We start from the raw sequence: 22851 nt of genomic DNA, 5'->3' as shown, positions 1-22851 counted from the left end.
GTTTATAAATAAAGGTGTTTGTTGATAAATAAAGGAGTTTATAAATAAAGGAGTTTATAAATAAAGGTGTTTGTTCTCCATCAGCTGCCGGATTGTTCCTCTCAGGATCAGTAAAGTGAAACGCGGCGCTGCAGGCAGAGCTTCGTTCTAATCCGGCCCGATGTGCTGACGGAGGTGGAACCACTCCAATCCTCTCAGGAAGTCTGGTCGTCTGCGAGCAGCGAGGAGGAGGGCAAAGGTCACCGCAGGCGGCCTCTGATTGGCCCAGGCAGCCCTGACAGACAGCAGGTGTTTACATATAGAGCCAGCGGACCGGGTCGGTCTCCTCCTCTCATTCAGAACCTCAGCAGCACAGGTGAGTCACTCGGATCCGACCTGCAGGTTATCGTGTTTTATCTGTTTACTGTAGGAGGAGTGCGGACAGGAAACGGCCCGATTCAGGAGGAACCAGAACTCTCTCTGGAGCAGGAGACACTAAACTGACGTTTATTAGATTCTACATGAGTCAGAGCATCAGTGATGAAGAAAATACTTTAATTGTTACCATCATAAACCCAGAGATGGTAGAGGCTCCAGTTGGAACAGATTTGTTCTGGTTCTGTGAGCAGAAAGTTCTGGTCCAGATCAGTGGGAGGATTTTAACAGGATTAAGAGGCTCAGCAGCTGAAGTCTGTTGACATGTTTTCCTCTTCGTCTTAATTTCATTAACTCTGCTTAAACAAACAGTTTATTATTTTAGAGAGAAATTCAACTGAAAACAGAAGCAATGATGGAAATCTGTTCATCTGTTGATATTCAGTTACAAAACTGATTATCTGACTAATTCTATAACATATTGTTTTAAATTAAGTTTTATTTTTTTGAAAATGTGTTTTCAGGTTTTGTTTTACCAGCTGATGGAGCTGCAGTGCATCATTTAGGCCGCTAGAGGGAGATAAAACTAAAACTTTTAGTTATTTTATCTTTTATTCTCATATTTCTACTAGAAATCATACTTTAATCATATTTCTGTAAGGAATGTTACAGAAATATTACATCTGTGTTTGAGCTGAATTATGTTTTTAAAAAGTAAAACAGTTTTTAAAACCTTTAAATCAGAAGCTCCAGCACTTTTAAACAAGCTGATTTCTACTGATGTTTTAAATAAAAGTTTTCTTTATTCAACACCAGCAGCTGAATTTATGTGAGAAAAACTGAAACATTTGAATCAGCTGACAGATCTGTTTCTGCAGCAACGGAAGAAAATTAAACTATTAACAGTTAAAGAAAAGGAAGCAGATTTTCTCTTTCTGAGGTTTTCCAGATCGATACTAATACAAATTAAAGGTTGTAACTCAGAAACAGTCGTTATGCAGAGAGACGCTGAGGGCTGGAAGGATCTTCAGTAGCAGTCAGTCTCACAACGTCTCTGAAGAGGCCTCTGACTGAAGACTGTTGCTGTCTGTCAGTCTCATGCTAACATGCTAACAGCTCAGCATCCAGGCAGCAGAGAAAACGTCCTGGATGAAGCCGTCAGCTGTTAGCTCGCTCTGCTGATCCGCCTCCTTTGCTTTTGCTGCTCCCATTTAAATCTGTTATGTTAGAATGATGATCTCTGCAACGTCACAGAATGTCTCATTAATTTAAAATGTATTTAGGCTCAACCTTTACTTGTATGTTAATACTGATGCTAATGATGTAAATGAGACATTGAGCCTTTTGAAGGTCAAACCCGTTTCCAGTCTGAAGGTCAAACGCAGCAGCCCTGACATTTATTTCACCCGTTTCTCCTTGTTCCAGTTCCTCAGATCAGCTGTTCTCCATCTCCACCATCATGAGTCCAAAAAACGTCATTTTTAAGAAAACCTGCAAAGACAAGTCGGTGAGTGAAACCAACTCAAAACGGGATCCAGTCGATCCACTTCCTGTCAGAGCGACTCGTTTAGTTACAGACGGTTTTATCTCACCGAAGACAGAAATGAGCTGCTGAACGCTCCAGAAGTTAAAACGACTAACCCTGAACACATGTCCTGCTCCTTACAGACATGAAGGTTTGTATCTGTTCGCAGCTCCATCCTGCTGCATTCTGGGAAAACAGGAGTTTCTGTCAGGAAATGAGGCTCAGCAGGTTGTTTCTGCAGAAAGACGTCAGAAAGTCTCACTTCTGAACCAACATGCAGGAAAACCAGCAGCTGTTTGTGGGTTTCAGCTCATGAAGAGAATATTTAAAGAATTATTTTAATATTTGGAAGCACAGTAAAACCAGTTAAACTATGTTTTCTGTATTAACATTTATATTTATGACTTCAGATAAAAAATAACATACAGAACGTCCCTTTAAGCATTTTATCTGCTTAAAATATGAGTAACTTAAATTATTATCAGTTGCCGTGTTTGAATTGAATCGTCTGATAATAAAGTGAAATTTCTGAATAAATCTTTTTCTGCTGGTTTCTCTTTAGACATCAGATTTAAATATTTATTTTCCTTAATGTCTCAAACCGTCCCAGAGATAAACGGCTGCCGAATGTTTTCAGGTCGGCGTGTTCATGGGGAAGAGAGACTTCGTGGACCGGGTGGACTCCGTGGATCCAGTGGGTCAGTCTGACAGCCGGATCCGTCCAGAACCAGAAGAATCAGAAAACAGAACCAGAACCTCCCTCAGTCACTGACCTGCTTTCTCCTGTTCCACCAACAGATGGCGTCGTCCTGATCGACCCGGAGGCTCTGGCCGGGAGGAAAGGTCCGGGAATGTTTTTCTCTCCTGATTATCATTAAATTAGGCTGCACAGTGGCGCAGTGGGTAGAGCTGTTGCCTTGCAGCAAGAAGGTTCTGGGTTCGATTCCCGGTCTTTCTGCATGGAGTCTCCATGTTCTCCCTGTGCATGGTGGGTTTTCTCCAGGTACTCCGGTTTCCTCCCACAGTCCAGAAACATGACTGTCAGGTTAATTGGTCTCTCCAAATTGCCCCTAGGTGTGAGTGTGCCTGGTTTTTTGTCTCTCTGTTGCCCTGCGACAGACTGGCGACCTGTCCAGGTTACCTGTCCAGGTGACCCCGCCTCTCACCCAGAACGCCAGCTGGAGAGGCACCAGCAACCCTCCTGACCCCACTGAGGGACAAGGGTGTAAGGAAAATGGATGGATGATCATTAAATTAAAACATGATGAAAATATTTTAGCTTAGAGCCGAAATATTTCCTGGTTCAACAGGAAACTAGTTCAGGCCAAAACTATTCATACACCTGGGAAATTTAGGTTTAATAATGTTTTCATTTCAACATGTTTATGGGTATGAATACTTGTGGCTCTACTCGTATTATGTGATTTGATGTGAGAAGCAGGGCTGGCCCTCGGTTTTATGGGGCCCTGGGAGGAATTTGGCCCCTCCTGTTGTTTAAAGCATCGTAACCAGTAGCCTGGTGGATTCTGGGAAAAGGGGTGGAGCTTAAAATCAACCACAGATAATTGGTTGTGTATTTATGAATAAACTGAGCTCAAACAAAAGAAAAGATGTGTAACCATGGTAACACATCAGACACTGGAGATGTTTTTTGCACTTTTACAAAACAAACTCTTCATTTCTTCAGTTGAAAATCTGCTTGTGCCTCTTCTGCCCTCTAGTGTTCGTCACCCTGTCCTGCATCTTCCGCTACGGCCGCGACGACATGGACGTGATCGGCATCGCGTTCCGCCGGGAGCTGTACCTGTCCACCCGCCAGGTGTACCCGCCGCTGCAGGACCGGGAGAAGGGCGTCCACACCAAGACCCAGGCCAAGCTGCTGCGCAAGCTGGGCAACAACGCATACCCCTTCTTCTTCGAGGTGACCGGAGCAGCCAATCAGAGCCAGCCTTACTGCAGAGCCAGCTGAAAACCCTCTGTATTTGTTCTTCTTCCCAGTTTCCTGACAACCTGCCTTGCTCAGTGTCTCTCCAACCGGGACCCCAAGATGTTGGGAAGGTGAGCTGCGGTTAAATCCTCCCAGTTCTGGATGACTTCAGTTTTAGTTTCAGGCTCATTTCAGCTTCACATCAAACCTGCACCAGTTTGGTTCCAATCAGCTTTTTTATCCAGTTTTGGCAGATTTTTCCTCCCCGGTTAATTATCTGTTTATTGATTCATAGATATTAGTTTAAGACGAATCAGAAAACAAGAACTCCTCTGAACATGACTTCCTAACTCGGCTTTTATTAGAAAGTTTTCTGACTGAAACTAGATTTATTCCTGATGATGAAGAATTTACCGACATCTTGGTAGAACTCTGATGCTAACTCTGTCTGGGTTTGGTTGAAGGGAACTCTGGTTTGGTTTGAATGCATTTGTGAACGGACCACAGTGCAAAGAATTCTGGGTAAATGCAACCAAAACAAATGTGCTAGCCTAGCCTAGCGCTAGCAGGAGAAATGGCTCGTGGTTTTTAACCAAAGAGAAATCCTTTAGCCACTAAAATCTGACGCCTCCATCTTGTTTCTTGGTGAAGAAGGAAGTTGCTCTCAGTGTCTTCAGAGGTTTTTGTGTCGTTTCCTTCAGTGGTTCTTGGTGCAGCGCCCCCACAGGCCAGGAGGGGAACAGGTTGGTTTGACTCAGAGCAGAGAGGAAGGGAACCACAGCAGCTGGAAATGAACAGATGATAAAGTTTTGGTTCCAATAGAACCGGGTCAATCGGACCATCAGGTGTGAAGCAGAGTGTGGAGCCCAGTCTGTCTTCTCTCTGTAACTCCATCGGCCATTTTGGCCCAAATTTGCCCAGCTGTCCCTCTGGCCATCCTCCCAGGTGTCCCATCAGTAAAAACCCAAATCGTCTCCTTTTCTGCAGCAATGTGCCGTGGAGTTTGAGATTAAAGCGTTCAGCGCTGAGAGTCAGGATGCAAAAGTTCGCAAACGGTGAGTCTCATCTGTCCTGCGGCTGAAGCGGTGGGTGGGGAAATGCTGACCATCCGTTTGTCCGACAGGAGCACAGTGAAGCTGATGATCAGGAAGGTCCAGTACGCTCCAGACATGCAGGGGGCGCCACCTTCCGTTGAAACCACCAAGGACTTCCTCATGTCCGACAAACCGCTGCATGTTAAGGTCACTCTGGATAAGGAGGTGGAGCGTCTCATGTTGATCCACTGATTCCTTCATTTTACGGTCAAACCTGTAATCCCTCAGATTGACTCACCTCAGATGTTTGTTGTTTCATCTTAAATCCATGTTTAGCTTTATTACCACGGAGAGACGATCCACGCTCACGTCAACATCACAAACAACTCCAACAAAAACATCAAGAACGTCGTCCTGTCAGGTAAGCACACCTGACCGATGACATCATCATCATCACGTTTTAACACAAACTCACCTGAATGTTCCTCCTCTCAGTTGACCAGGTTGCCACGGTGGTGCTGTACTCCAACGACAGCTACGTCAAATGTGTGGACATCGAGGATTCTGGGTAATGATCGGCACACCGCAGAATCACAGCAGGTCAAACGACAAACAGGAAATGATGACGGTTCTGATCCTGATGTTTATGTGAAGTCTAACAAAATGGAGTCTGTCTCCTGATGAGGGTCAATCCACCAAAAGTTATAATCAACAGAACCATAGAAGAAGATTCTAGATCTATATCTGATCGTATTGATGCTCATTTCTGTTTGACTTTAAAGAGAAATTGTTTTAAATTTAGGTTAAATTTATTACTTTGGCTTCTGACATTGGAGAATTTTGTGATTATTGGCATCATTTTGTTTTAGATGAGGATCAATAAAAGGATAATATAATAATTTGGAGATGATCTACAGAACTAGCTGAAAGTCTCCTAAAGCCAGACTTCTGTCCGTTTAATGCTGCAACATTCCTGCTGTGGAATCTCTGCTAACGGCAGGAAGAGTTTAGATGCTATAGACAGAAATGAAGCTCAACCAGTTCAGCTGAAAACTCTCCGCCTCTGAACCCAGGAAGTTTCCTTCAGTCCTTCAGCTGCTATCAACGATTCACCGCCGGAGGATTTCAGGTCCGGAGGAGAAACCAGCTTCAGCTTTTCTGTTTTTCTGCCTGAGCTTCAGTTTTCTCAGCTTCACGCAGACAGGATGGCGAACCGAGTTCAGGAAGATCTCCGCTGCCCCGTGTGTTTGGAGATCTTCAGAGATCCGGTCATCCAGCCCTGCAGCCACAGCGTCTGCAGGACTGGTGGACGGAGAAGAAGGTCCAGCTGTGTCCTCTGTGTAAAAACGTCTCTGGAGAGAAGGACAACGTCCCGAAGAGGCGGCAGGATGTGTGCAGTCTGCAGGGCGAGAAGCTGAAGCTGTTCTGTTTGGACCACCGGGAGCCGGTGAGCGTCGTCTGCAGACTCAGAGGCACAGCGGCCACAGGTTCTGACCCGATGAAGCCGCTCAGCAGCGCAGGAAGGAGGTCCAGCCGTGTCCTCTGTGTAAAAACGTCTCTGGAGAGAAGGACAACGTCCCGAAGCGGCGGCAGGTTCTGACCCGATGATGAAGCCACTCAGCAGCACAGGAAGGAGGTCCAGAAAGACGTCCAGGCTCTGCAGGACAAGGTGAAGCTTTTCAGTCAAGTCAAAGTCCAGTTCAGTCAAACCGCTGAGCACATTAAGCTCCAGGCGCAGATCAGGCAGCAGTTCCTGAAGCTTCACCAGTTTCTGGAGGAGGAAGAGGAGCAGAGGATGACGGCGCTGAGGAAGGAGGAGAACCTGAAGAGTCGGGTGATGGAGGAGAAGATGGAGGCGCTGAGAAGAGAGATGTTGGATCTTCTGGACGCCATCAGAGCCGCAGAGGAGGAGCTGAGAGCCGCGGACGTCCCCCTGCTGCTGGGCTCCACAGCGCAGCGCTGCCCCCTGCTGGGCGACCCCCAGCTGACCCCAGAACCCCCAGCTCCACGTCTGGAGGAACATGAAGAACGCCATCTCCTTCACTCCAGTCGTTCTGGACCCGAACACGGCGAACCCGGAGCTGGTTCTGTCCGATGACCTGACCAGCGTGCGGTGCGGCTGGAACCGGCTGCTGCCTGAAAACCCGGAGCGGATCAGAGGGGTTCTGCTCCGGGATGCACAGCTGGGAGGTGGAGGTGGGGCGGCACGCCGCTGGGCGTTCTGGAGGACTCGGTCCGGAGGGACGGGGGTGAGGGAAAACACACCGCCATCTCCCAGACCGCCTCGGCTCTGCTCACCATCCAGAAGGTCCAGGTGGATCTGGACCTGGACCAGAACCAGCTGTCCTTCTTTAACACACATTGACACACACAGAGTTTTTCCTCACATCTGGACCGGAGCTTCTGCTCAGGATTTTACCGAGGAAGATCAGCGTGAGCAGCTCTTCCTCCGGATGAGGATCAGAACAGAATTATCATTTTATTCTGACTTTATATCAGCTGCTTCTGATTTTTACCTGATGTTTCAGTAAACAGCTTTGGTTTCACGCTCAGATAAACCCAGCCAGGCTTTTCTCTGGTCAGATCAATTATTCTGATCCTGAATGAATCAACTAAACTCAAAATGATCAGTTTTCACTAAAGTAGCTAAAGGCCTTCAGCCTGGTGTGATTTGGCCCTTTAACCCATTCAAACACAAAATCTGCTGCAAAATGACAAGAAATCAAAGGAAATATTCACAAAAACAGAAAATAAAATATATAAAAGCAGAATAAAAACTAAAATTCTGAAAGAGCAAAACTTCAACATAAACACTGGTTATATAAAATACTCTGAGCCAAAGGAATCATTTAACTTCGTTTAAAATGTAGAAATTGTTTACTTGGTATTAAAAATATTATTTACAATTAGTGACAATAAAAAGTGCAACAGCAAAGATGAGCAGCAGAAATATAATGTCTCCAGATTTTATCATTCATAAAATGTCCTCGACTTGATAAGAACTAAAGAAAAGACAAGTTATGAATAAATTAAAGATTAATGAAAGATAAACTTCTGATCGTGTCCTGTAGAAAAACACACAGAGAGAGAGAGAGAGAGAGAGTGTGTGTGTGTGTGTGTGTGTGTGTGTGTGTGTGTGTGTGTGTGTGTGTGTGTGTGTGTGTGTGTGTGTGTGTGGAGTAAATCATTAATTGTTAATTAACTGTTAAATAATGATGAACTCTTGATCTAGTTGGACTGATAGTGATTAGTTAATGGTTAATTAGTGAGTCTTTGACTTGACAGGTAATTAACTGTTATTAAACAGCTAATTACCTGTTAACTAATGAATTGTTTCTCTTTAATGTATAATTAAGCTGATTTAATGATTTGTTTACCATCATGCAGGACTTAAAAAGCTGATTTGATTTAATTAAAATCTTGAATGTTTGTAGAATAAGAGGGACATAAATGTCGACTCTGATGGTTTTAGATGTTTTTACTTCAGCCAGTGGCGCAACTACACATTATTCAGGTGGATGCAAAAACATAGATCGGCGCCCCCTCCTCCCCCCGACCGACGGAAAGAACGTCAGTGTGAAGGAGCGACGCTCACTCAGACCCCCCGGCGACGATATCTGAAGGGTAAAACTCGCTACATTTACCTCGTTATGTGGGCGAGGTGAAGGAGCGTAAGGCGCGCAGAAGTGTAAGGGAAAACATCATCGGCGCGCCGCCCCCTCCAGACGGGGTTTTGGCGCCCCCTCTGGTGCTGCGCCCCTATGCGTTGCATACCCTGCATACCCACTTTTTGCGCCACTGACTTCAGCTGATGAAATATTTGGGATTTTTAGCTGCTTCCTGTTTGTTGAAGCACAAAACTATTTTAGCTGCTTTTTGTCATCAGTGAATTTCAGGAATAAGTCATGGAAACTGTTGTGTTTGTTTGGAGTTTGACTCAGGAACAAAAACTTCAGATCTTTTCTTTATCGTTGGTTGAATTAACGAGATTTAATGTTTTGCAGCTCAAAAGAGCAAATTCTCCCATCTGGTGGTGGAGTCAGGAACTGCAACTGGTTTTTATTTTCTGTCCATCTTTGGTCCAACTGATCTGAATCATGGCTGAATGACCTTCTCAGGGTTAAAGGTCAAGTTGTCTAGAGCTGGTGACCTAATTATTGAATGTAACTGCTGAAGCGGGAAACCTGTTCTCTGTTCCACAGTTACTCATTCAGATATTTGTCCTAATAAAGTGTTTTTGTTGTTTTCTCTGTATTTGACCTGCTTGTTTTCACTCTGCGTCTCGTCTCCATGTCAGGGACTCGGTGTCTGCCGGAGCGACGCTGCAGAAGGTCTACAAGCTGCTGCCGCTGCTGGCCAACAACCGTGAGAGGAGAGGCATCGCTCTGGACGGGAAGCTGAAGCACGAGGACACCAACCTGGCCTCGTCCAGCACGTGAGCCGCGCTCCGCGCCAAAGCTCTGCCCCGCAGAGCCGGCAGGATCTGAAACGTCTGTTTTGTTTCAGCGTGAAGGAAGGAGTCCTGAAGGAGGTTCTGGGAATCATGGTTTCATACAAAGTCATGGTGAAGCTCATCATCGGAGGGTTGGTCGGTTTTCCTCTGCTTTTCCTACAACAACGATCAAAATAACAACAACAACCTGTCGGATCATCAGAGATCTTTGTTCAGTTCAGTTTATTTCTCAACAATGTCAAAACAAAAGTAAGAAGCTGACAGCAGGAGAGGGAGAACCGTTAGGAAGTGGCAGCATCATGTCGGTGCTCCTCCAGGAAGTAACCTCAGCCAATCAGAAGCCAGACCTCAGAGGCTCTCAGTGTTTCGTTTCTGCTGTAATCTGATCTCATGTTTGTCTCCCACCTGCTGGCAGGATGATGGGATCCAGGTGAGTTCAGGCTGTGAAACATGCTGCATGTCGGACTCGGCCCGTTYATCCTGAATCTGGTGTGTGTGTGTTGCAGTGAGGTCGGCCTGGAGGTTCCCTTCACACTCATGCATCCCAAACCAGAAGCAGGTAGAACTTTCTCTGCACCTGATCTCACCTGTCCATCAGGTTCACGCTTTCACCTGTTTTCTCTCCACTTTGATTTTCTTGCTGCCGGCAGTGAAGGAGAGGTAACTATGAGAGCAAAGACATTCAGAGATCAGATTATTCACCAGGTTTTCCCTCTACTGGCCCATGTTTCAGTTTCCCTCAGTGTTTTGTTCTTTGTCTGATCAGGTTAAACAGGAAGAACCTGCCGCCATGTTGGGTGGCGACACCTCGGCGCCCAACATGTTTACTGTTCGTTTTCTTTAATGTCAGAACAGATGCAGGTTGAGTTTATGGAATAGTTTCCAGCTTTAGATGAAGGAAAAAACAAACATAGGAGAACATTCCCAGATCAGTCATGTTGAGAGTTTGTGTTTTCCTCAGTGTTGTGGCCTGAATCGGTCTCAGCGACGCTCTGAGGGGGTTTAGTGCTCAGTGGTCTGATCTTGATCCCGCTGCTGCTGTTCCCAGTGAGATGGAGGATGAGCTGGTGTTCCAGGAGTTCAAGCGCTCCTACCTGAAGGGAATCATCGGCGATGATGACGACGAGGAAGGTAACGTGTCGGGCGGAGACGACATGGCGCCCAAGGAGAAGTAGAGACGGCGACGTGTTGGGATGTGACATCGATGTTTTAATCCCATGTTTTAGTGAAGTTCGTCTTCCTGCAGCTCAGAGATTTTAGTTACCGTAGAAACGAGCTGCAGCTTTTGTAGACTCTAACTGTTGTTCTGTGTTTGAACAATAAAAACTGTTGGACTCCATCTGATTTCATTACATGAATTCATAAACTCCTGGACTGAAAGGACCTGAATGGAAGATTATTGTGATTAAAACGTTTCCTAACATTATCCACTCTTTAGGTTTTGAAGACTTCCAGAAGCTACACTATGAAATAACATTCATTAACTTACAAGGTTTGATCAACACTGAAGTTTTACTGGACCTTTAATTAGCCGAAATGATTTTCTGGGAAAGTTTCAGGCAGCCTAGAGACGATCAGAGCTGCTGTGAGTTTTTACTCTGAAGTTCAGGGAAATGATGCCATGTTGAGTATTCCTGGAAAAGCTGCCTTTTTATTTGTGGACAAAATGTTGCCTGGGAAAATAAGCTACGTTTGACCAACGCTGCTTGATCCGCTCTTTGCACGAACGGCGCTGACGTCACGTCCGCATGAGTTAAAGCTAAAGTTAAAACTAAAGTTTGCAGCCTTCACTTCACTCCGATCAGCTTCTTCAGCCTAAAACTGCCGGGGGAGACGGGTGGTGAATAAAGGAGCCTCCCTGAGTTATTTCCATGGAGTCACTTCTGTATTCAGCCTGAAAGAGGAGTTTATGGGAACCAGAGAGGAAACCAGAGCCAGACAGCCTAGCAACTGATCCGCCTGAACACACTGCAGTAAACACCATCCTATCTGAGCTCTGAACAAGAAACATGTAAAACTAACAAAATAAAATAACACCTAGACCTTAAGAAACACGTCTAAAAGCAACAACACTGAACCTGAACAGTCAGCTGAACCAGATCTCTGACTCCAGAGCTGCTGCTGTTAACCTGTGAGGCTCGTTGTGTTTCCTCCCCGTTACTTGGTCTGTTTAACACTAACGACAAAAAACACATAATGTGCTTCAGAATAAGAATAAATTAAGGTAAAAACATTGTCCGCTAGAATGGATTAGAATGTTTAGATACTTAAATAGCACATTTTTATAAGGAAAATGTCAGACAATATTGGCTACTAGCATAAGCTAAAGTTAATGTTAGCCACAAAGTTTAAAGTAAATAAAACTCACCGTCGTATCTGTGAATGTATAACGAAGCGTACATCTTAAAACCTTTCTCCAGCCCGAACCCGGAAGCTGACGTGAAAAGAGGCCATTGGCTGATGAGTGAACACCAGCCAATCCAGGAGCTCCGTTTATTTTACTCGCTGCTGATTGGCTGAACCTCCAAAACCAGATGTAAAAGTAGCAAAAATTATAATTCATAAGAGTCCAGATGTCTGTCAGACGGCATGAATAGTTTTCCACTATGGCAGGTTTAGGTAAGCACAACCGGACCGGGTTGGACCGGGTTGAACAGGACCGGACCGGGTTGGACCGGGTTGGACCGGACCAGGTCAGACTAACTGACGACTCCTTAATCAGAGAACATGTCGAGTTTTTGAAACTTTAACAGGACATAAGGATGTTAGCTTCTCTGCTAGCACTAAAATGGTTTCCACTGTATGTATTAATGAATAATAAGGTACATCTGGTGTTTAAGGTCTGATGTATTTGTGGATATTAGCTGAACCCGTTTGCCTCGTCCGTTTCTGGACTCTTGGATGATAAAACACCTCTGGAACAAATCTCCAGCTGCTTTTTATGGAAGGATGTTTCATTTTTGAGACGGTTGATCTTAGAAAACGAATCGGACTCACAACCTGAACAACATTCCTAGGATCTCTGGAGCAAACAGTTTGGGACGAAGCTGTGAGCTTCGCTTGAATAAAGACACAGGACTGCAGCATTTTGTATTCGTCTCTTTTACTTCAGTTATCCAAACATTCCTCTGACTGTCATCACTCAGATGCATTCACCTGGAAACTGTCATGAATCACCGCAACAAGAGCCTCAAACTGCTGATCAGTGAGTTTGAGTCAAATGAAAAAATCTCCAGTTTTGCATCCAGTTTGGCTTTTGTCTCCGAACACGGAGCGCAAAACGAGACGGTCGCCTTTCCAAAACTGGAGGTTTATTCAAAGTGACATAAATCTATCCATAAAACAGTCATAACACAAATTTACAAGACACACCTTAGTTATTGTCTGAAAAACAATGTTGAAGCTTCTGCTCTGCTTTTATTCATGCATCATTTTAAAAGGCAAACTGAGAATATTCCTAAGAAAATAAGCACATTTTAATAATTAAAAGCAAATCAACTCTACAGTTGCAAAGTGCTTTGGAAATATTTCATGTTGGAGCAAAGCTGGACTTCTACAGCTGACTGAGAGGTCAGAGGTCAGACGCAGTGTTGAATCAGAAGTGAGTTTTTCTGGACGTTTCAAAGGAGGAGAATTTGTTTTAATCGTTTCTTCGTCTCCATGGAGATTCAGAAACTTCTTGGATTGTTTTTATCACTTATGAAAAGGACACAAACTGGTTTGCAGTCAGATTATTCAGACTTTCATTCAAACATGTTTACTCTTCATCCATCTGTGACTCAGTACAGCTCATATTTAATCATACCAAACTATAAACACGCCTGGTCAGCTGCTAAAACCAAAATATCAGCCGTACATGTTAAAATATTGGTTCTTTATTCAAAACATCAATATGACATCTTGCAATTTTTTGCTTAATTTGTTGATGAATCAGTGTGGATAGTATTAGAACTGTATCCAGGAGAGATGAAATGACCATAAAGTCGTGTTTTAAATGTGATTTATTGCAGACGATCCGGGTCGGTACCAGCCTCATTCTGCAAACGCTCCTCCTTTAAAATGTGCAGCACTGAATTTGATTGGCTGTCTGCATCTAACCACCTGTCGCTGGGCGGAGCCTACGGCGGCGAGGTGGTGGTATGGCCATCAGGGCCGTCCCAGGAGAAGCCACCAGTGGGCGGCAGAGGCTGGAAGAACCTGCCCAGCGGCGCGTCGCAGGAGTCGGGGTACAGCAGGTAACCGGAGAACGTGCTCTTGCTTTCGCTGTCGGTGAACATGCCGTTGGTTAGCGAGTCCTTCACCTGCAGCCACACCTGGTCTCTGCTGCTCAGGTGCAGGACGACCGTGTGGCTGGCGGTGGTCTGGCTGGACGCCTCCGTTACCCTGGCTACCGGGTAGAAGTTTCGGAACAGGCCGACCTTCAGCGGCTTCTGATTGGTCGCCAGGTGGAAGGAGAAAACGTAGGTGCCGTTGATGGGCGCCGTGTACATGCCCATGTTCGGGTCGAAGTGCATCTGCTCGTTGGTCAAAACGTCACGGAACGGAACCGGCCAGTTGGCAGCGGGGAACGACTGGTTGATGCTTGCAGAGAAAGCTGATTGGATGGCCGGGGAGCAGGGCCCAGGCGGACCCATGAAACCCATGTTACCCTGATCTCCCTTCACACCTAAGGGGCCCTGAATGCCTTGTGCACCAGAGTCACCTTTGTCTCCTTTGCCCCCCTTTTCCCCTGGCGCCCCCTTGGCGCCGTCCTCCCCATCGGTGCACATACAGATCCCCTGATCACCCTGATCTCCCTTCTGACCATTCACACCGGGCTGCCCAGCCACTCCTATGTCTCCCTTATCGCCCTTCCCACCCGTAGCTCCCACAATGCCCTGCACCCCGGGCAGGCCCCGGGCCCCGGCTGGCCCTGGGGACCCCGGCAGCCCCGGTGCACCTGGGGCACTCTCGCAGGAGGCGGGGCAGGTACCCATCTCTCCCTGGGGACCCTGAGCACCTGGAGGTCCGCTCAAGCCCTGGTCTCCTTTCTCCCCTGCAGAAACACAAATCAAGCATTGATCATGGGAAAAAACATTTAAAACATTTTTCTGAGTCGATCTTCAGTCTGTTCTGATCTCAGACCTTTGAATCCTCGATCGCCCTTCGTTCCGGTGAATCCAGCTGGACCGGTCTGACCTTTCTCTCCTGAATCTCCTTTCTGACCTGAAGTGGAAATGAAGGAAACTGCTGATGAAGAAGCTCCTGACTGCAGACTCTGCTGTTATATCAGGTTGGTGTGTGACTCACCCTTTATGCCCTGGGGGCCGGTGAATCCTCGGGTGCCTTTGAATCCCATCACCCCTCTCATTCCAGGACTTCCAGGTTCACCTGATCAAAGAAAAAACCAACTGAACTGATCAATATTCATAAAATACAACTTCTGTTGAAGGCTTTTAAGAAGGACTCAAAGTGCTGAAATGACTTCAATGTTAAAACTGTGAGACTTGAGCAACAATCCGGCTCTGAAGCTGAACTTTATCCCTCAAACTGTTTCCTTTCTGTTTCAGAGATAAAATGCAAAAACAGTTAAACACCAGAGATAAAAGAATGAAGAATTTAGTACCAGTTAGAGTTACAGTTTCCTGAGGAACCTTTGGAAGACATTTACTTTCAGGAAGATTTCATGTTTTACTTCAAACATTACGAAGTTTTGTTTCTCTTACTGTGGAAATCTGAGTGACCTGCAGTTACTTCACCGAATCACGAACTAAAACCCAAAATGCACCAGACAGGTGAGTCTGAGACTTTTTCTACTCAGTTTTGTTTCTGCTGAGCCTCTTGGATTTCAGCTGAATCTGCAGTAAATGATGGAAGATCTTTGTTTTACTGACTGTAAAAGGTTTAATGCTTTGTAAACATGAAGTGTGCATTTCTTCTGTCTGAATTTATTTGTAATGATAATTAATTTTTATTCATGTTTTATATCATCATGCTTTTATGTTTTGTCTGTATAATTAAACCATTTTCACAAACTAAATCAGATTAAACTGTCCCACTTCTGCATTTTTACCAAATAACTTTTTACTCTTTTTGTCAACTAGACTCTCCTCTGGTAGGAGAGCAAACTGGACGAATTTGGCATAACAGCAAAGCACTTCCAGTCCAATCACTAATATGTGTAAAATGTGCATCAACAGGCATTAGTGGACCAGAAGGTCAAGCGCTTTGTGGTTCATTCAAAACTGATCTCAGCTTCAAATTAAAGCCTTTACGAACTGATGGATATTATGATCTTTTGATATAAATCAAACATTTGAACGTTTGTGTCATCCCACCTGGAGGCCCCCGGTCCCCTCGGTCTCCTTTGGGCCCCACGGTTCCTTTGCAGTAGGAGCAGATGCAGAAGAAGGGGATCTGGTCGATGGACGGCGGCACCGGCTGGCTGAACAGAATGTCACAGATGGAAGTGTCTGGTTCTGGAATCAGAGGCGAGCTGGTGGCAAACATCCGCAGCCCGTTAGCATAGTTGGTCATGTTCCCGCTGGGGGGCAACATGTTCCCGCTGGGGGGCCACATACGCCCGCTGCCGGCGCCCGATGGCCACTGAGGGTCCGGAACCAAAGACTGGTTCTGGTCGTTTGCAGGCCAGCGTAAGGTGTTGGGGTCGTACGAGGAGCCTTCTTCTTCTTCTGGTTGTCCTTTTGGCATCAGGTTCCTGGTCATGTTAGGAACCAACATGGCAGAACAGGCGGAGATCAGGACGAAGAGTCCCAGAACGCCGGACAACATCTGGAGGAAGACGAGGTTAGTCACAGCTGAAACCTTCAGTGGAACCGCTGCTCTCATTCGCTCTCAGGCTAAATCCTGAATTTGGTTTCAGGGAGAGAAAAACTCACCTTCCTGTCTGAGTTGGACATCGTCTTCTCCTGCAGGCCGTTTAGGAAGATGAGCTGCACGAACGCGGCTTTGATGCATTTATAAGCGTCGCCCAGAACAAAACAGCTTTCAGGTTCCGTCTCACCTGTTGGGTCCAGAGACAAAAGGCTGAGGACGGGGCGGGCGTGTCCTCATTGTCCAGCTGAGGAGGAAGAACTTGGCTCTCTGCCTCCTTCCTCATGAAACGCCAAACATTCACAGGCGAAAGAAGAGCCTGGTTATCTCTCCATCACTCCTCCACCCTCTTTTTACAAAACCAGCCTCTGACCTCGCTCCATTACGCTGGGACCCGTCTCTGCAGGTCCAGAGTCCAGAACCAGAACATTTCCCGGTTCCTCATTTCAGCTTTTCCCATTGCTGCACCAAATAAATCGTTTAAATTTCCATGAGCATCACATCCTCAGAGGGAGGACGACTGGAACCGACCCAAACATTCGACCCAAACATTAGAATAAAAGTGACAAAGTCTTTGATTGAGGAATTGTTTGGACAGAACCTGAGAAACTAAATGAGTCCAGTTTGGGTTAAAATGAGTGAATTTTAGGATCTCAGTCTGCCAGTCAAACTCAGGACGAACAGAACCAGAACATCTGCAGGATTTCAGCCGAGGGGACGTCGGAGCGTCCAGAGAGTTCAGAGTTCACACAGACAGCAGCAGTTCTTACCCGCCGGGTTTCAAATGGAGAAAACGTTTACAGGACGTTTATCCATTCAGCTGCTTTCACAGCTTGAACCAAAAAATCACCAGGTCCATTTTAGATTGTATGTTTAATCATTTATCACACAGAAAACAATATTTATTTAAATTTCTTTGGTCAAATCTATGAAAAGCTTCCCAGGATTTTACCACAGAAACCAGGTAAACTTTCTGATCGGCTGTTTATTTAAATTAATCTGATTCTGACTCATGATGACTGTAGATATCAGAGCAACACTTTGTGAAAACATCAGAACGTAACGGATATGAAGAGGCTCAACAATACGGTAATCCAAACCCGGGAAGCGTCACAATGAGCAGCCCTACTTTCCTACTTCCATTTATCGGCCGTTTTCCCGAACAGGACAAAACGTCTCCTGGGCTCAACATGATACTGATTAAAGCGAAATAACTGAGATAAACACCAACATCGATTCAGAGGCTCAGTTTGGGTCACATTTATGGAGCTAAATCTGAGCCATAAAGTTATGAACAAAACATTTTATTTGAAACTGACAGAAAAAGATTTAAAACTAAAATCTGAATTTGAAACCAAAATATGTAACTGAAAAATAAATTTTAAACTGAAAAGAGTTTTGAACGTTTCAACAAAGGTTCAGTTTCAAACATGTATTTGAACAATTTTTACTCCAGAGTCGCAACTGAAGAAAAAACTGAAATCAGTTTTAAAACACGAAACATGGAACTGAAAAGTATTTCTGAGCTTCTCTCTGTTTTAAATCGTTTCTTTTCAGTTGTCTGCAGCTTCATGTTGTCATTAAATTCAACAAACATAAGTGTGAAAACTACTTTGAAGCTTTTTGTAATTCCTGTTAATCGTCTCATAATCCATGGAACCAGAGAAGCTTCCCCTGCTTTTATTCTGAAAGACCCAACGTAAGCCGAGCCGAGAGGAGACAAAAGAAGAAGAATGTCTGACCCTGATAAGCGTCCTGGTTTCCAGAGCCGCCCAGCGACGCCCTGGAGGCCGACCCGGTTCCTTCGGCCTGGTTCCTCCGGCCTGGTTCCTCTGGCCTGGTTCCTCTGGCCTGGTTCCCCCAGCCGAGTTCCTCTGGTCCGGTTCCTTTAGCCTGGTTCCTCCGGCCTGGTTCCTCCGACCCGGTTCCTAGAAAATAGACGTTTAGTTTTTGCTTCAGGCTCTTTAAGTTTCGTCCATCTACTCAACCATGAAGGTCCGAGGGCATAAAATGGCCCCGGACCTTCATGGGGCCCCGGACCTTCATGGGGCCCCAGACCTTCATGGTGGCCCCGGACCTTCAAGGGGCCTTGGACCTTCATGGGGCCCTGGACTTTCATGGGGCCCCGAATCTTCATGGTGGCACCGGACCTTCAAGGGGCCCCAGACCACACCTTGGACACCCTCCTGTGTGTCTCAGGCTGATCAAGCACGGGGCGACGGTGGGAGAAAGGAGTCAGACAGGAAGGACTTTCACTCTGTTCCTGATTCAGTAACTGAGTTCAAACAGAGGATCAGAGGTCAGAACCAGAATCCTCCTGGTTCTGATCCACTTGCTGCTGTTTAATCAGACGCAGCAGATTTCTCTGTCGGACACCGAGATGCCGATCGGCCTCAGAGGTGAGTGGGTGGAGGTCAAAGGTGAGGCTGTGTGTTGACAGGCTGAGCTGCAGACTGTGGACTCTCTGTCAACACGGCTGGTCACTCATTAACGCAGCGGCGGCCGACTGGACCAGCGTCTCAGCCTCAGCGCCGCTTCTTCATATGTAAGTATAAAAACTGGTTCTGCCTCTGGAAGCAGCCACTTCCTGCTTCCTGCTTCCTGCTTCCTGCTTCCTGCGTCTTGGCCTGACGATGAGCTGATGGAGCTCAGATTCTGCAGACGGACTGCAGGCCGAGTTGGTTCTGTCCAGAGATCTCTGAGCCTCCAGGCGACAGATCAATGTTCCAGTGGAGCTGCAACGTTTCGCCGTTTTAGAAAGCAGAACGATGGTCGGTCCGATCGGCTCAGGCGTCTTCACCTCACCGACTTCTGTTGGTGTCTGCAGGTCTGATGGAGACCATGACCCGGTCCGTGTTCTGCCTGCTGGTCTGCGTCGCTCTGTGGTCGGCTTCAGCCCTCAGCCTGTCAGGTGGGATTTCCTAAGATCCTTTAAATACGAGGAAAATCATCCAGAGGAAAACTCCTCCTGTCCATCTTCATGTTTCTGATGAAAATGTTCAGGGAACTAATAAACATGTGTGAGCTGATTGGTGCGGTGCGTTGAACAGGTTCTGGTTCTGATCCGTTCTGGTGGCTATAAGACCTCAAAGTGCAAGAAACACTTTACAGACAAACTGCAAAATAAATGTCCTTCATTTTGTCACAATGGGGGAAGAAAGAGAAAACAAGTATAATTTGATTTTAAAGTTTTTCTGCTTTTTATTATTACATTCAAAAGAAAACATTTTATCTCGATATAATTCATATTTTTGTGTAATTTTTGTCCAGTGTGACATATAAAGTTGTAACTTATTATCGTTATTGTTACAGGTTCATTTCCTGATACAAAACACTAATTATTTATATTATTTATTTCCAGAGATTTAAAGTCATGTTGCTCTTGTTGACGTCTGAAGTTTATAACTTCATAGAGAAGAAACACTTTAAATGAATAAAATCCAGATTATTTATGCAAACAGAATGAAGAGATGCAGAACTGAGTCAGATTGTGTTTTAAAAATCTAAATTTGTTCATCCTGACATGAACATAAAGACGTTCAGTCATAATAAACAGCAGCAGATCAGAAAACGTCATCCAGCTGTGAAGCACGGTGGAGGAGGAGTGATGGTCTGGGATTGTTTTCATTTAGTTTTCACACATCTGCATGTTTTATAGCTGTAATACATTATAACATTATATAACGTTATAACATTATAACAAGTTTCCCTTTGAAAGATGAAGATTCATCTTCCAACTGCGACCAAATGAAGCTCAACACCAGATTTAAGATCCGATCCGATCCGGTCCGGTCCGATCCGATCCGGTTTGATCCGATCCGATCCGATCCGGTTGATCCGATCCGATCTGTTTCTGTTCAACAGAAATCCAGTTAAAAGACCCGATCCTGTTAAAGTCTGACAAAACCCAAACAGTGAAATATGTAAATGGTGTGTTGTGTGTGTGTTTCTGTGTGTTGCATGTGTTTGTGTGTGTGTATTGCGTGTTGTGTGTGTGTTGTGTGTGTGTTTCTGTGTGTTTCTGTGTGTCCAGTGTTCTCCGACCCGCCCTCGGCCCACATGCTGCTCCGGTCCCGCCGGGCCAACAGCTTCCTGGAGGAGCTGAAGCCGCCCAACAAGGAGCGCGAATGTGTGGAGGAGAAATGTGACTTTGAGGAGGCCAGAGAGATTTTCCAAACCCGGGAGGCGACAGTAAGTCATGATGAACCAGAACGGAGGAAAACTGGCAGGATTCAGGTTTTATGGGAAGATTTACGGTTATTAAAACTTTAGATTCTCCTTCCTTCATAATTTCCACCCAGGAAACCAGAAGTTTATATCTGTTAAACACTTTAGTCTGATTCCTGAAAGTGTTTCGATGCTTTTCATCCCTTCATCCTTCATCCCAAACCGTTTCAGAGGATTTATTTTTCCTTAAAATGAACAAATGAACCAAAAAATAAGCAACACGAATCAAATGTGATTCTTTCTGCAGACATTTTAGATTCATTATGGAGAATGGTAACGGCAGAAACAAACACTTAAAGATGAGTTTTATATTTTGAGTTTTCATTTTATATTTTGAGAAAAAATCTAAATTCTGAATGGAAGAAAGAAAAATTAAGAGAGCAGGTGAAAAAAATAGTTTTTAGCTAAAATGTGAACTCGGGTCAGACGTTCAGCAGTGATTATTGATCATGTTTCAAATTCTGATCTCAAACAGCAATAATCACGTTGACATTAAACTACGCAGTTTAATGTAGTTTAATACTGTAGTTCATCTCAGCTGAAGGGCCAAACTCTGCAGTTTCAGATCTTATCTCTGATGTTCTGTTTGTTTTGCAGCTGGAGTTCTGGACCGTGTACACCGGTGAGTCACTGAAACACCGACAGCTTTAAGACAAAGATCCTAGCAGTTATAGTCAGCCATTATATAAAAACACTGAGGATAAAATAATAAATGCAACAGAATCCTGATGGATCATTTTTGTAGTTTTGTTTTTCTTCTAATGTCTCAGAAAACTTCCAGCATCCCTGATGGTTTTGGCCCGGAGACCAGCTGGTTTGACTGTTACTGTACATGAATTATTGAAAAACTATAACTGAGAAACATGAACTTGTATGAAGCAGGAAGCTGCAGCAAAACCTGGTTAATAAAAGTTAAAACTCAGAGTTTCTGCAGCGGCGGACCCTGACGCTGTCCGGCCCGGTCCGGCCCGGTCCGGTCTGGTCCGGTCTGTTTCAGATGGGAACCAGTGTCAGTCCCACCTGTGTGTCCATGGAGACTGCCTGGATCAGCACCAGGACTACAAGTGCGTCTGTTACCATGGATACGAGGGCAGATACTGCCAACACAGTGAGTCCGACCTTCTGTCTGCGGGTTCAGGACAGGAGGCCAGTATCAGTTCAGACCCGGTTCTAATGCGGATACAGCAAAAAGAGAAAAACACGACAAACCAAACATGTAATTAATGATGCCTGACTTTTTTAAACTCCCTCCAGATGTAACAGCCACAAACTGCTCTGTGGACAACGGCGACTGCGACCATGAATGTTCAGGGAGCGAGGGCGGCGCGGGGCGGAGCTGCAGCTGCCTGAACGGATACAAACTGGGCGACAACTCCAGGAAATGCAGCCCGAGAAGTGAGAGCGACTCCCGGCCTCACATCAGCTGACGGCTCTGATGACGCAGAATGTTTTTAAACTGATGTTTTCCATTTAAAAATGCTGCAGTACATGGTACCCACCAGTAGGTGGAGAAACAACTAAAGCTGTGCTAGGCTAAAGATGGATTCAACCTTCAACTTTACTGTTACAAATCTGACATCACGATGATGTCACACCCATGTTAACCTTTTTCCAGTTGCAAACTGGGAACCAGTGAAATCTGCCAGTGTGATGGTAAAACGTACCATGAAGGTGAGCAATTTAGGAGTTACAGACGACAGAAGTGCAAATTACAAGTTTATCTCTCCTGCAAGTTTGAGCTAAAGGGTCAAAAATACTTTTTTTTTTGGGTCAAGATTTTTGTTTCAGCGGCTCTGAAGTTCACAAACTTGAAAATCATAAAATTCCAACTTTGAAGTAGAACATGAATGCAGCATGCTCCCCTGGATGTAACTGAATAAAGCTATAAAGACAAAGCATCAACTGGCCTGGATTCCTGCTAACATGCTAACAGGTATTCTGTTTCGTGCTGCAGGTTCCTCGTCTTGTGGTCAGATTCTGATCAACAGGTCGGAGTACAGCGAGCCGGTGGACGGCCTGCTGCCCTGGACGGTCGGAGGGGAGGTGGGCAAGAAGGGGGAGAGTCCCTGGCAGGTAACCGAGCAACAGGGAAACACTCAGAGTTCAGCAGACATGTCATGTTTGACCAGAATATTAAAAAAAAGAGATTTTTATCTGCACATTTTGACTGGTTTTCACCATTCTACCTCAAACATAAACCATCAAATACTTGAACTTCAGAATAATAATTCATTCCCAACCCTGAAGTCAGTAATCGGCTGTTTTAGAGCCTCATATCTGGAAGGAACAAACTTCCAGCAGAGTCTACAGGAACTGCTCTGCTGGCGATCAAGATCAACACAACTTCGTCTGCAGAAATGATAGAAACCCCAACATGTCCAAACTGACAGCTTTGGCTTTCCAGCTGCAGATAAGAACTTGGAAAAATTCAAGTAGGATGGCTTTACTCCCACCCAACCACCCACCAACCAACCAACCAACCATCCAGCCAGCCAGCCAGCCAGCCACCAACCAACCA

At 45.4% G+C, this 22851-nt stretch overlaps 3 protein-coding genes and 1 pseudogene across 3 annotated transcripts in view; 3 read left to right on the top strand and 1 right to left on the bottom strand.

The window, feature by feature from the left end:
- The first annotated feature begins 272 nt into the window (after nt 1-272).
- Nucleotides 273-10632, top strand: LOC103460589 (S-arrestin-like). Its single transcript, XM_008402830.1, has 16 exons — nt 273-355; nt 1780-1861; nt 2517-2577; nt 2678-2722; nt 3601-3800; nt 3878-3937; nt 4794-4861; nt 4930-5065; nt 5177-5261; nt 5336-5408; nt 9138-9275; nt 9347-9424; nt 9709-9723; nt 9800-9852; nt 9944-9953; nt 10342-10632. Exons 2-16 carry the CDS (start codon nt 1814-1816, stop codon nt 10466-10468), a joined length of 1197 nt encoding a protein of 398 aa, XP_008401052.1. The 5' UTR covers nt 273-355; nt 1780-1813; the 3' UTR covers nt 10469-10632.
- Nucleotides 5416-7979, top strand: LOC108165975 (tripartite motif-containing protein 35-like; annotated as a pseudogene).
- Nucleotides 10633-12582: 1950 nt separating the features above from the next.
- LOC103460588 (collagen alpha-1(X) chain) lies at nt 12583-16279 on the bottom strand. Its single transcript, XM_008402829.2, has 5 exons — nt 16172-16279; nt 15611-16064; nt 14583-14663; nt 14418-14498; nt 12583-14328 (listed from the first exon to the last, which is right to left on the bottom strand). The coding sequence occupies exons 1-5, from the start codon at nt 16190-16192 to the stop codon at nt 13412-13414; spliced, it is 1554 nt and encodes a 517-aa protein (XP_008401051.1). The 5' UTR covers nt 16193-16279; the 3' UTR covers nt 12583-13411.
- Nucleotides 16280-18544: 2265 nt separating this feature from the next.
- proca (protein C (inactivator of coagulation factors Va and VIIIa), a) overlaps nt 18545-22851 on the top strand; it is a 6817-nt gene continuing 2510 nt past the window's right edge. Inside the window, exons 1-7 of the mRNA XM_008402828.2 lie at nt 18545-18651; nt 18934-19017; nt 20140-20297; nt 20931-20955; nt 21331-21441; nt 21588-21728; nt 22288-22406. Coding sequence (XP_008401050.1) covers nt 18939-19017; nt 20140-20297; nt 20931-20955; nt 21331-21441; nt 21588-21728; nt 22288-22406 — 633 coding nt within the window. The 5' untranslated portion in view covers nt 18545-18651; nt 18934-18938. The remainder of the gene's footprint in view (nt 18652-18933; nt 19018-20139; nt 20298-20930; nt 20956-21330; nt 21442-21587; nt 21729-22287; nt 22407-22851) is intronic.

Source organism: Poecilia reticulata, unplaced genomic scaffold, assembly GCF_000633615.1.
Source record: "Poecilia reticulata strain Guanapo unplaced genomic scaffold, Guppy_female_1.0+MT scaffold_260, whole genome shotgun sequence".
In the NCBI taxonomy this organism is placed as follows: domain Eukaryota; kingdom Metazoa; phylum Chordata; class Actinopteri; order Cyprinodontiformes; family Poeciliidae; genus Poecilia; species Poecilia reticulata.
The sequence above is the reverse complement of the archived record's forward strand: the minus strand, read 5'-3'. Positions and strand labels throughout refer to the sequence as shown.

What these genes read in the sequence shown, in the direction of transcription:
- LOC103460588 (XM_008402829.2), bottom strand. Translation starts at nt 16,192, where the DNA reads ATGTCCAACTCAGACAGGAAG. An exon ending in CGGCCCCCAGGGCATAAAGG is followed by an intron (nt 14,499 to 14,582) that starts GTGAGTCACACA and finishes TTTCCACTTCAG; the next exon opens with GTCAGAAAGGAGATTCAGGA. An exon ending in GGGCGATCGAGGATTCAAAG is followed by an intron (nt 14,329 to 14,417) that starts GTCTGAGATCAG and finishes GTGTTTCTGCAG; the next exon opens with GGGAGAAAGGAGACCAGGGC.
- LOC103460589 (XM_008402830.1), top strand. Translation starts at nt 1,814, where the DNA reads ATGAGTCCAAAAAACGTCATTTTTAAGAAAACCTGCAAAGACAAGTCG. An exon ending in GGACTCCGTGGATCCAGTGG is followed by an intron (nt 2,578 to 2,677) that starts GTCAGTCTGACA and finishes TTCCACCAACAG; the next exon opens with ATGGCGTCGTCCTGATCGAC. An exon ending in AACCTGGCCTCGTCCAGCAC is followed by an intron (nt 9,276 to 9,346) that starts GTGAGCCGCGCT and finishes GTTTTGTTTCAG; the next exon opens with CGTGAAGGAAGGAGTCCTGA.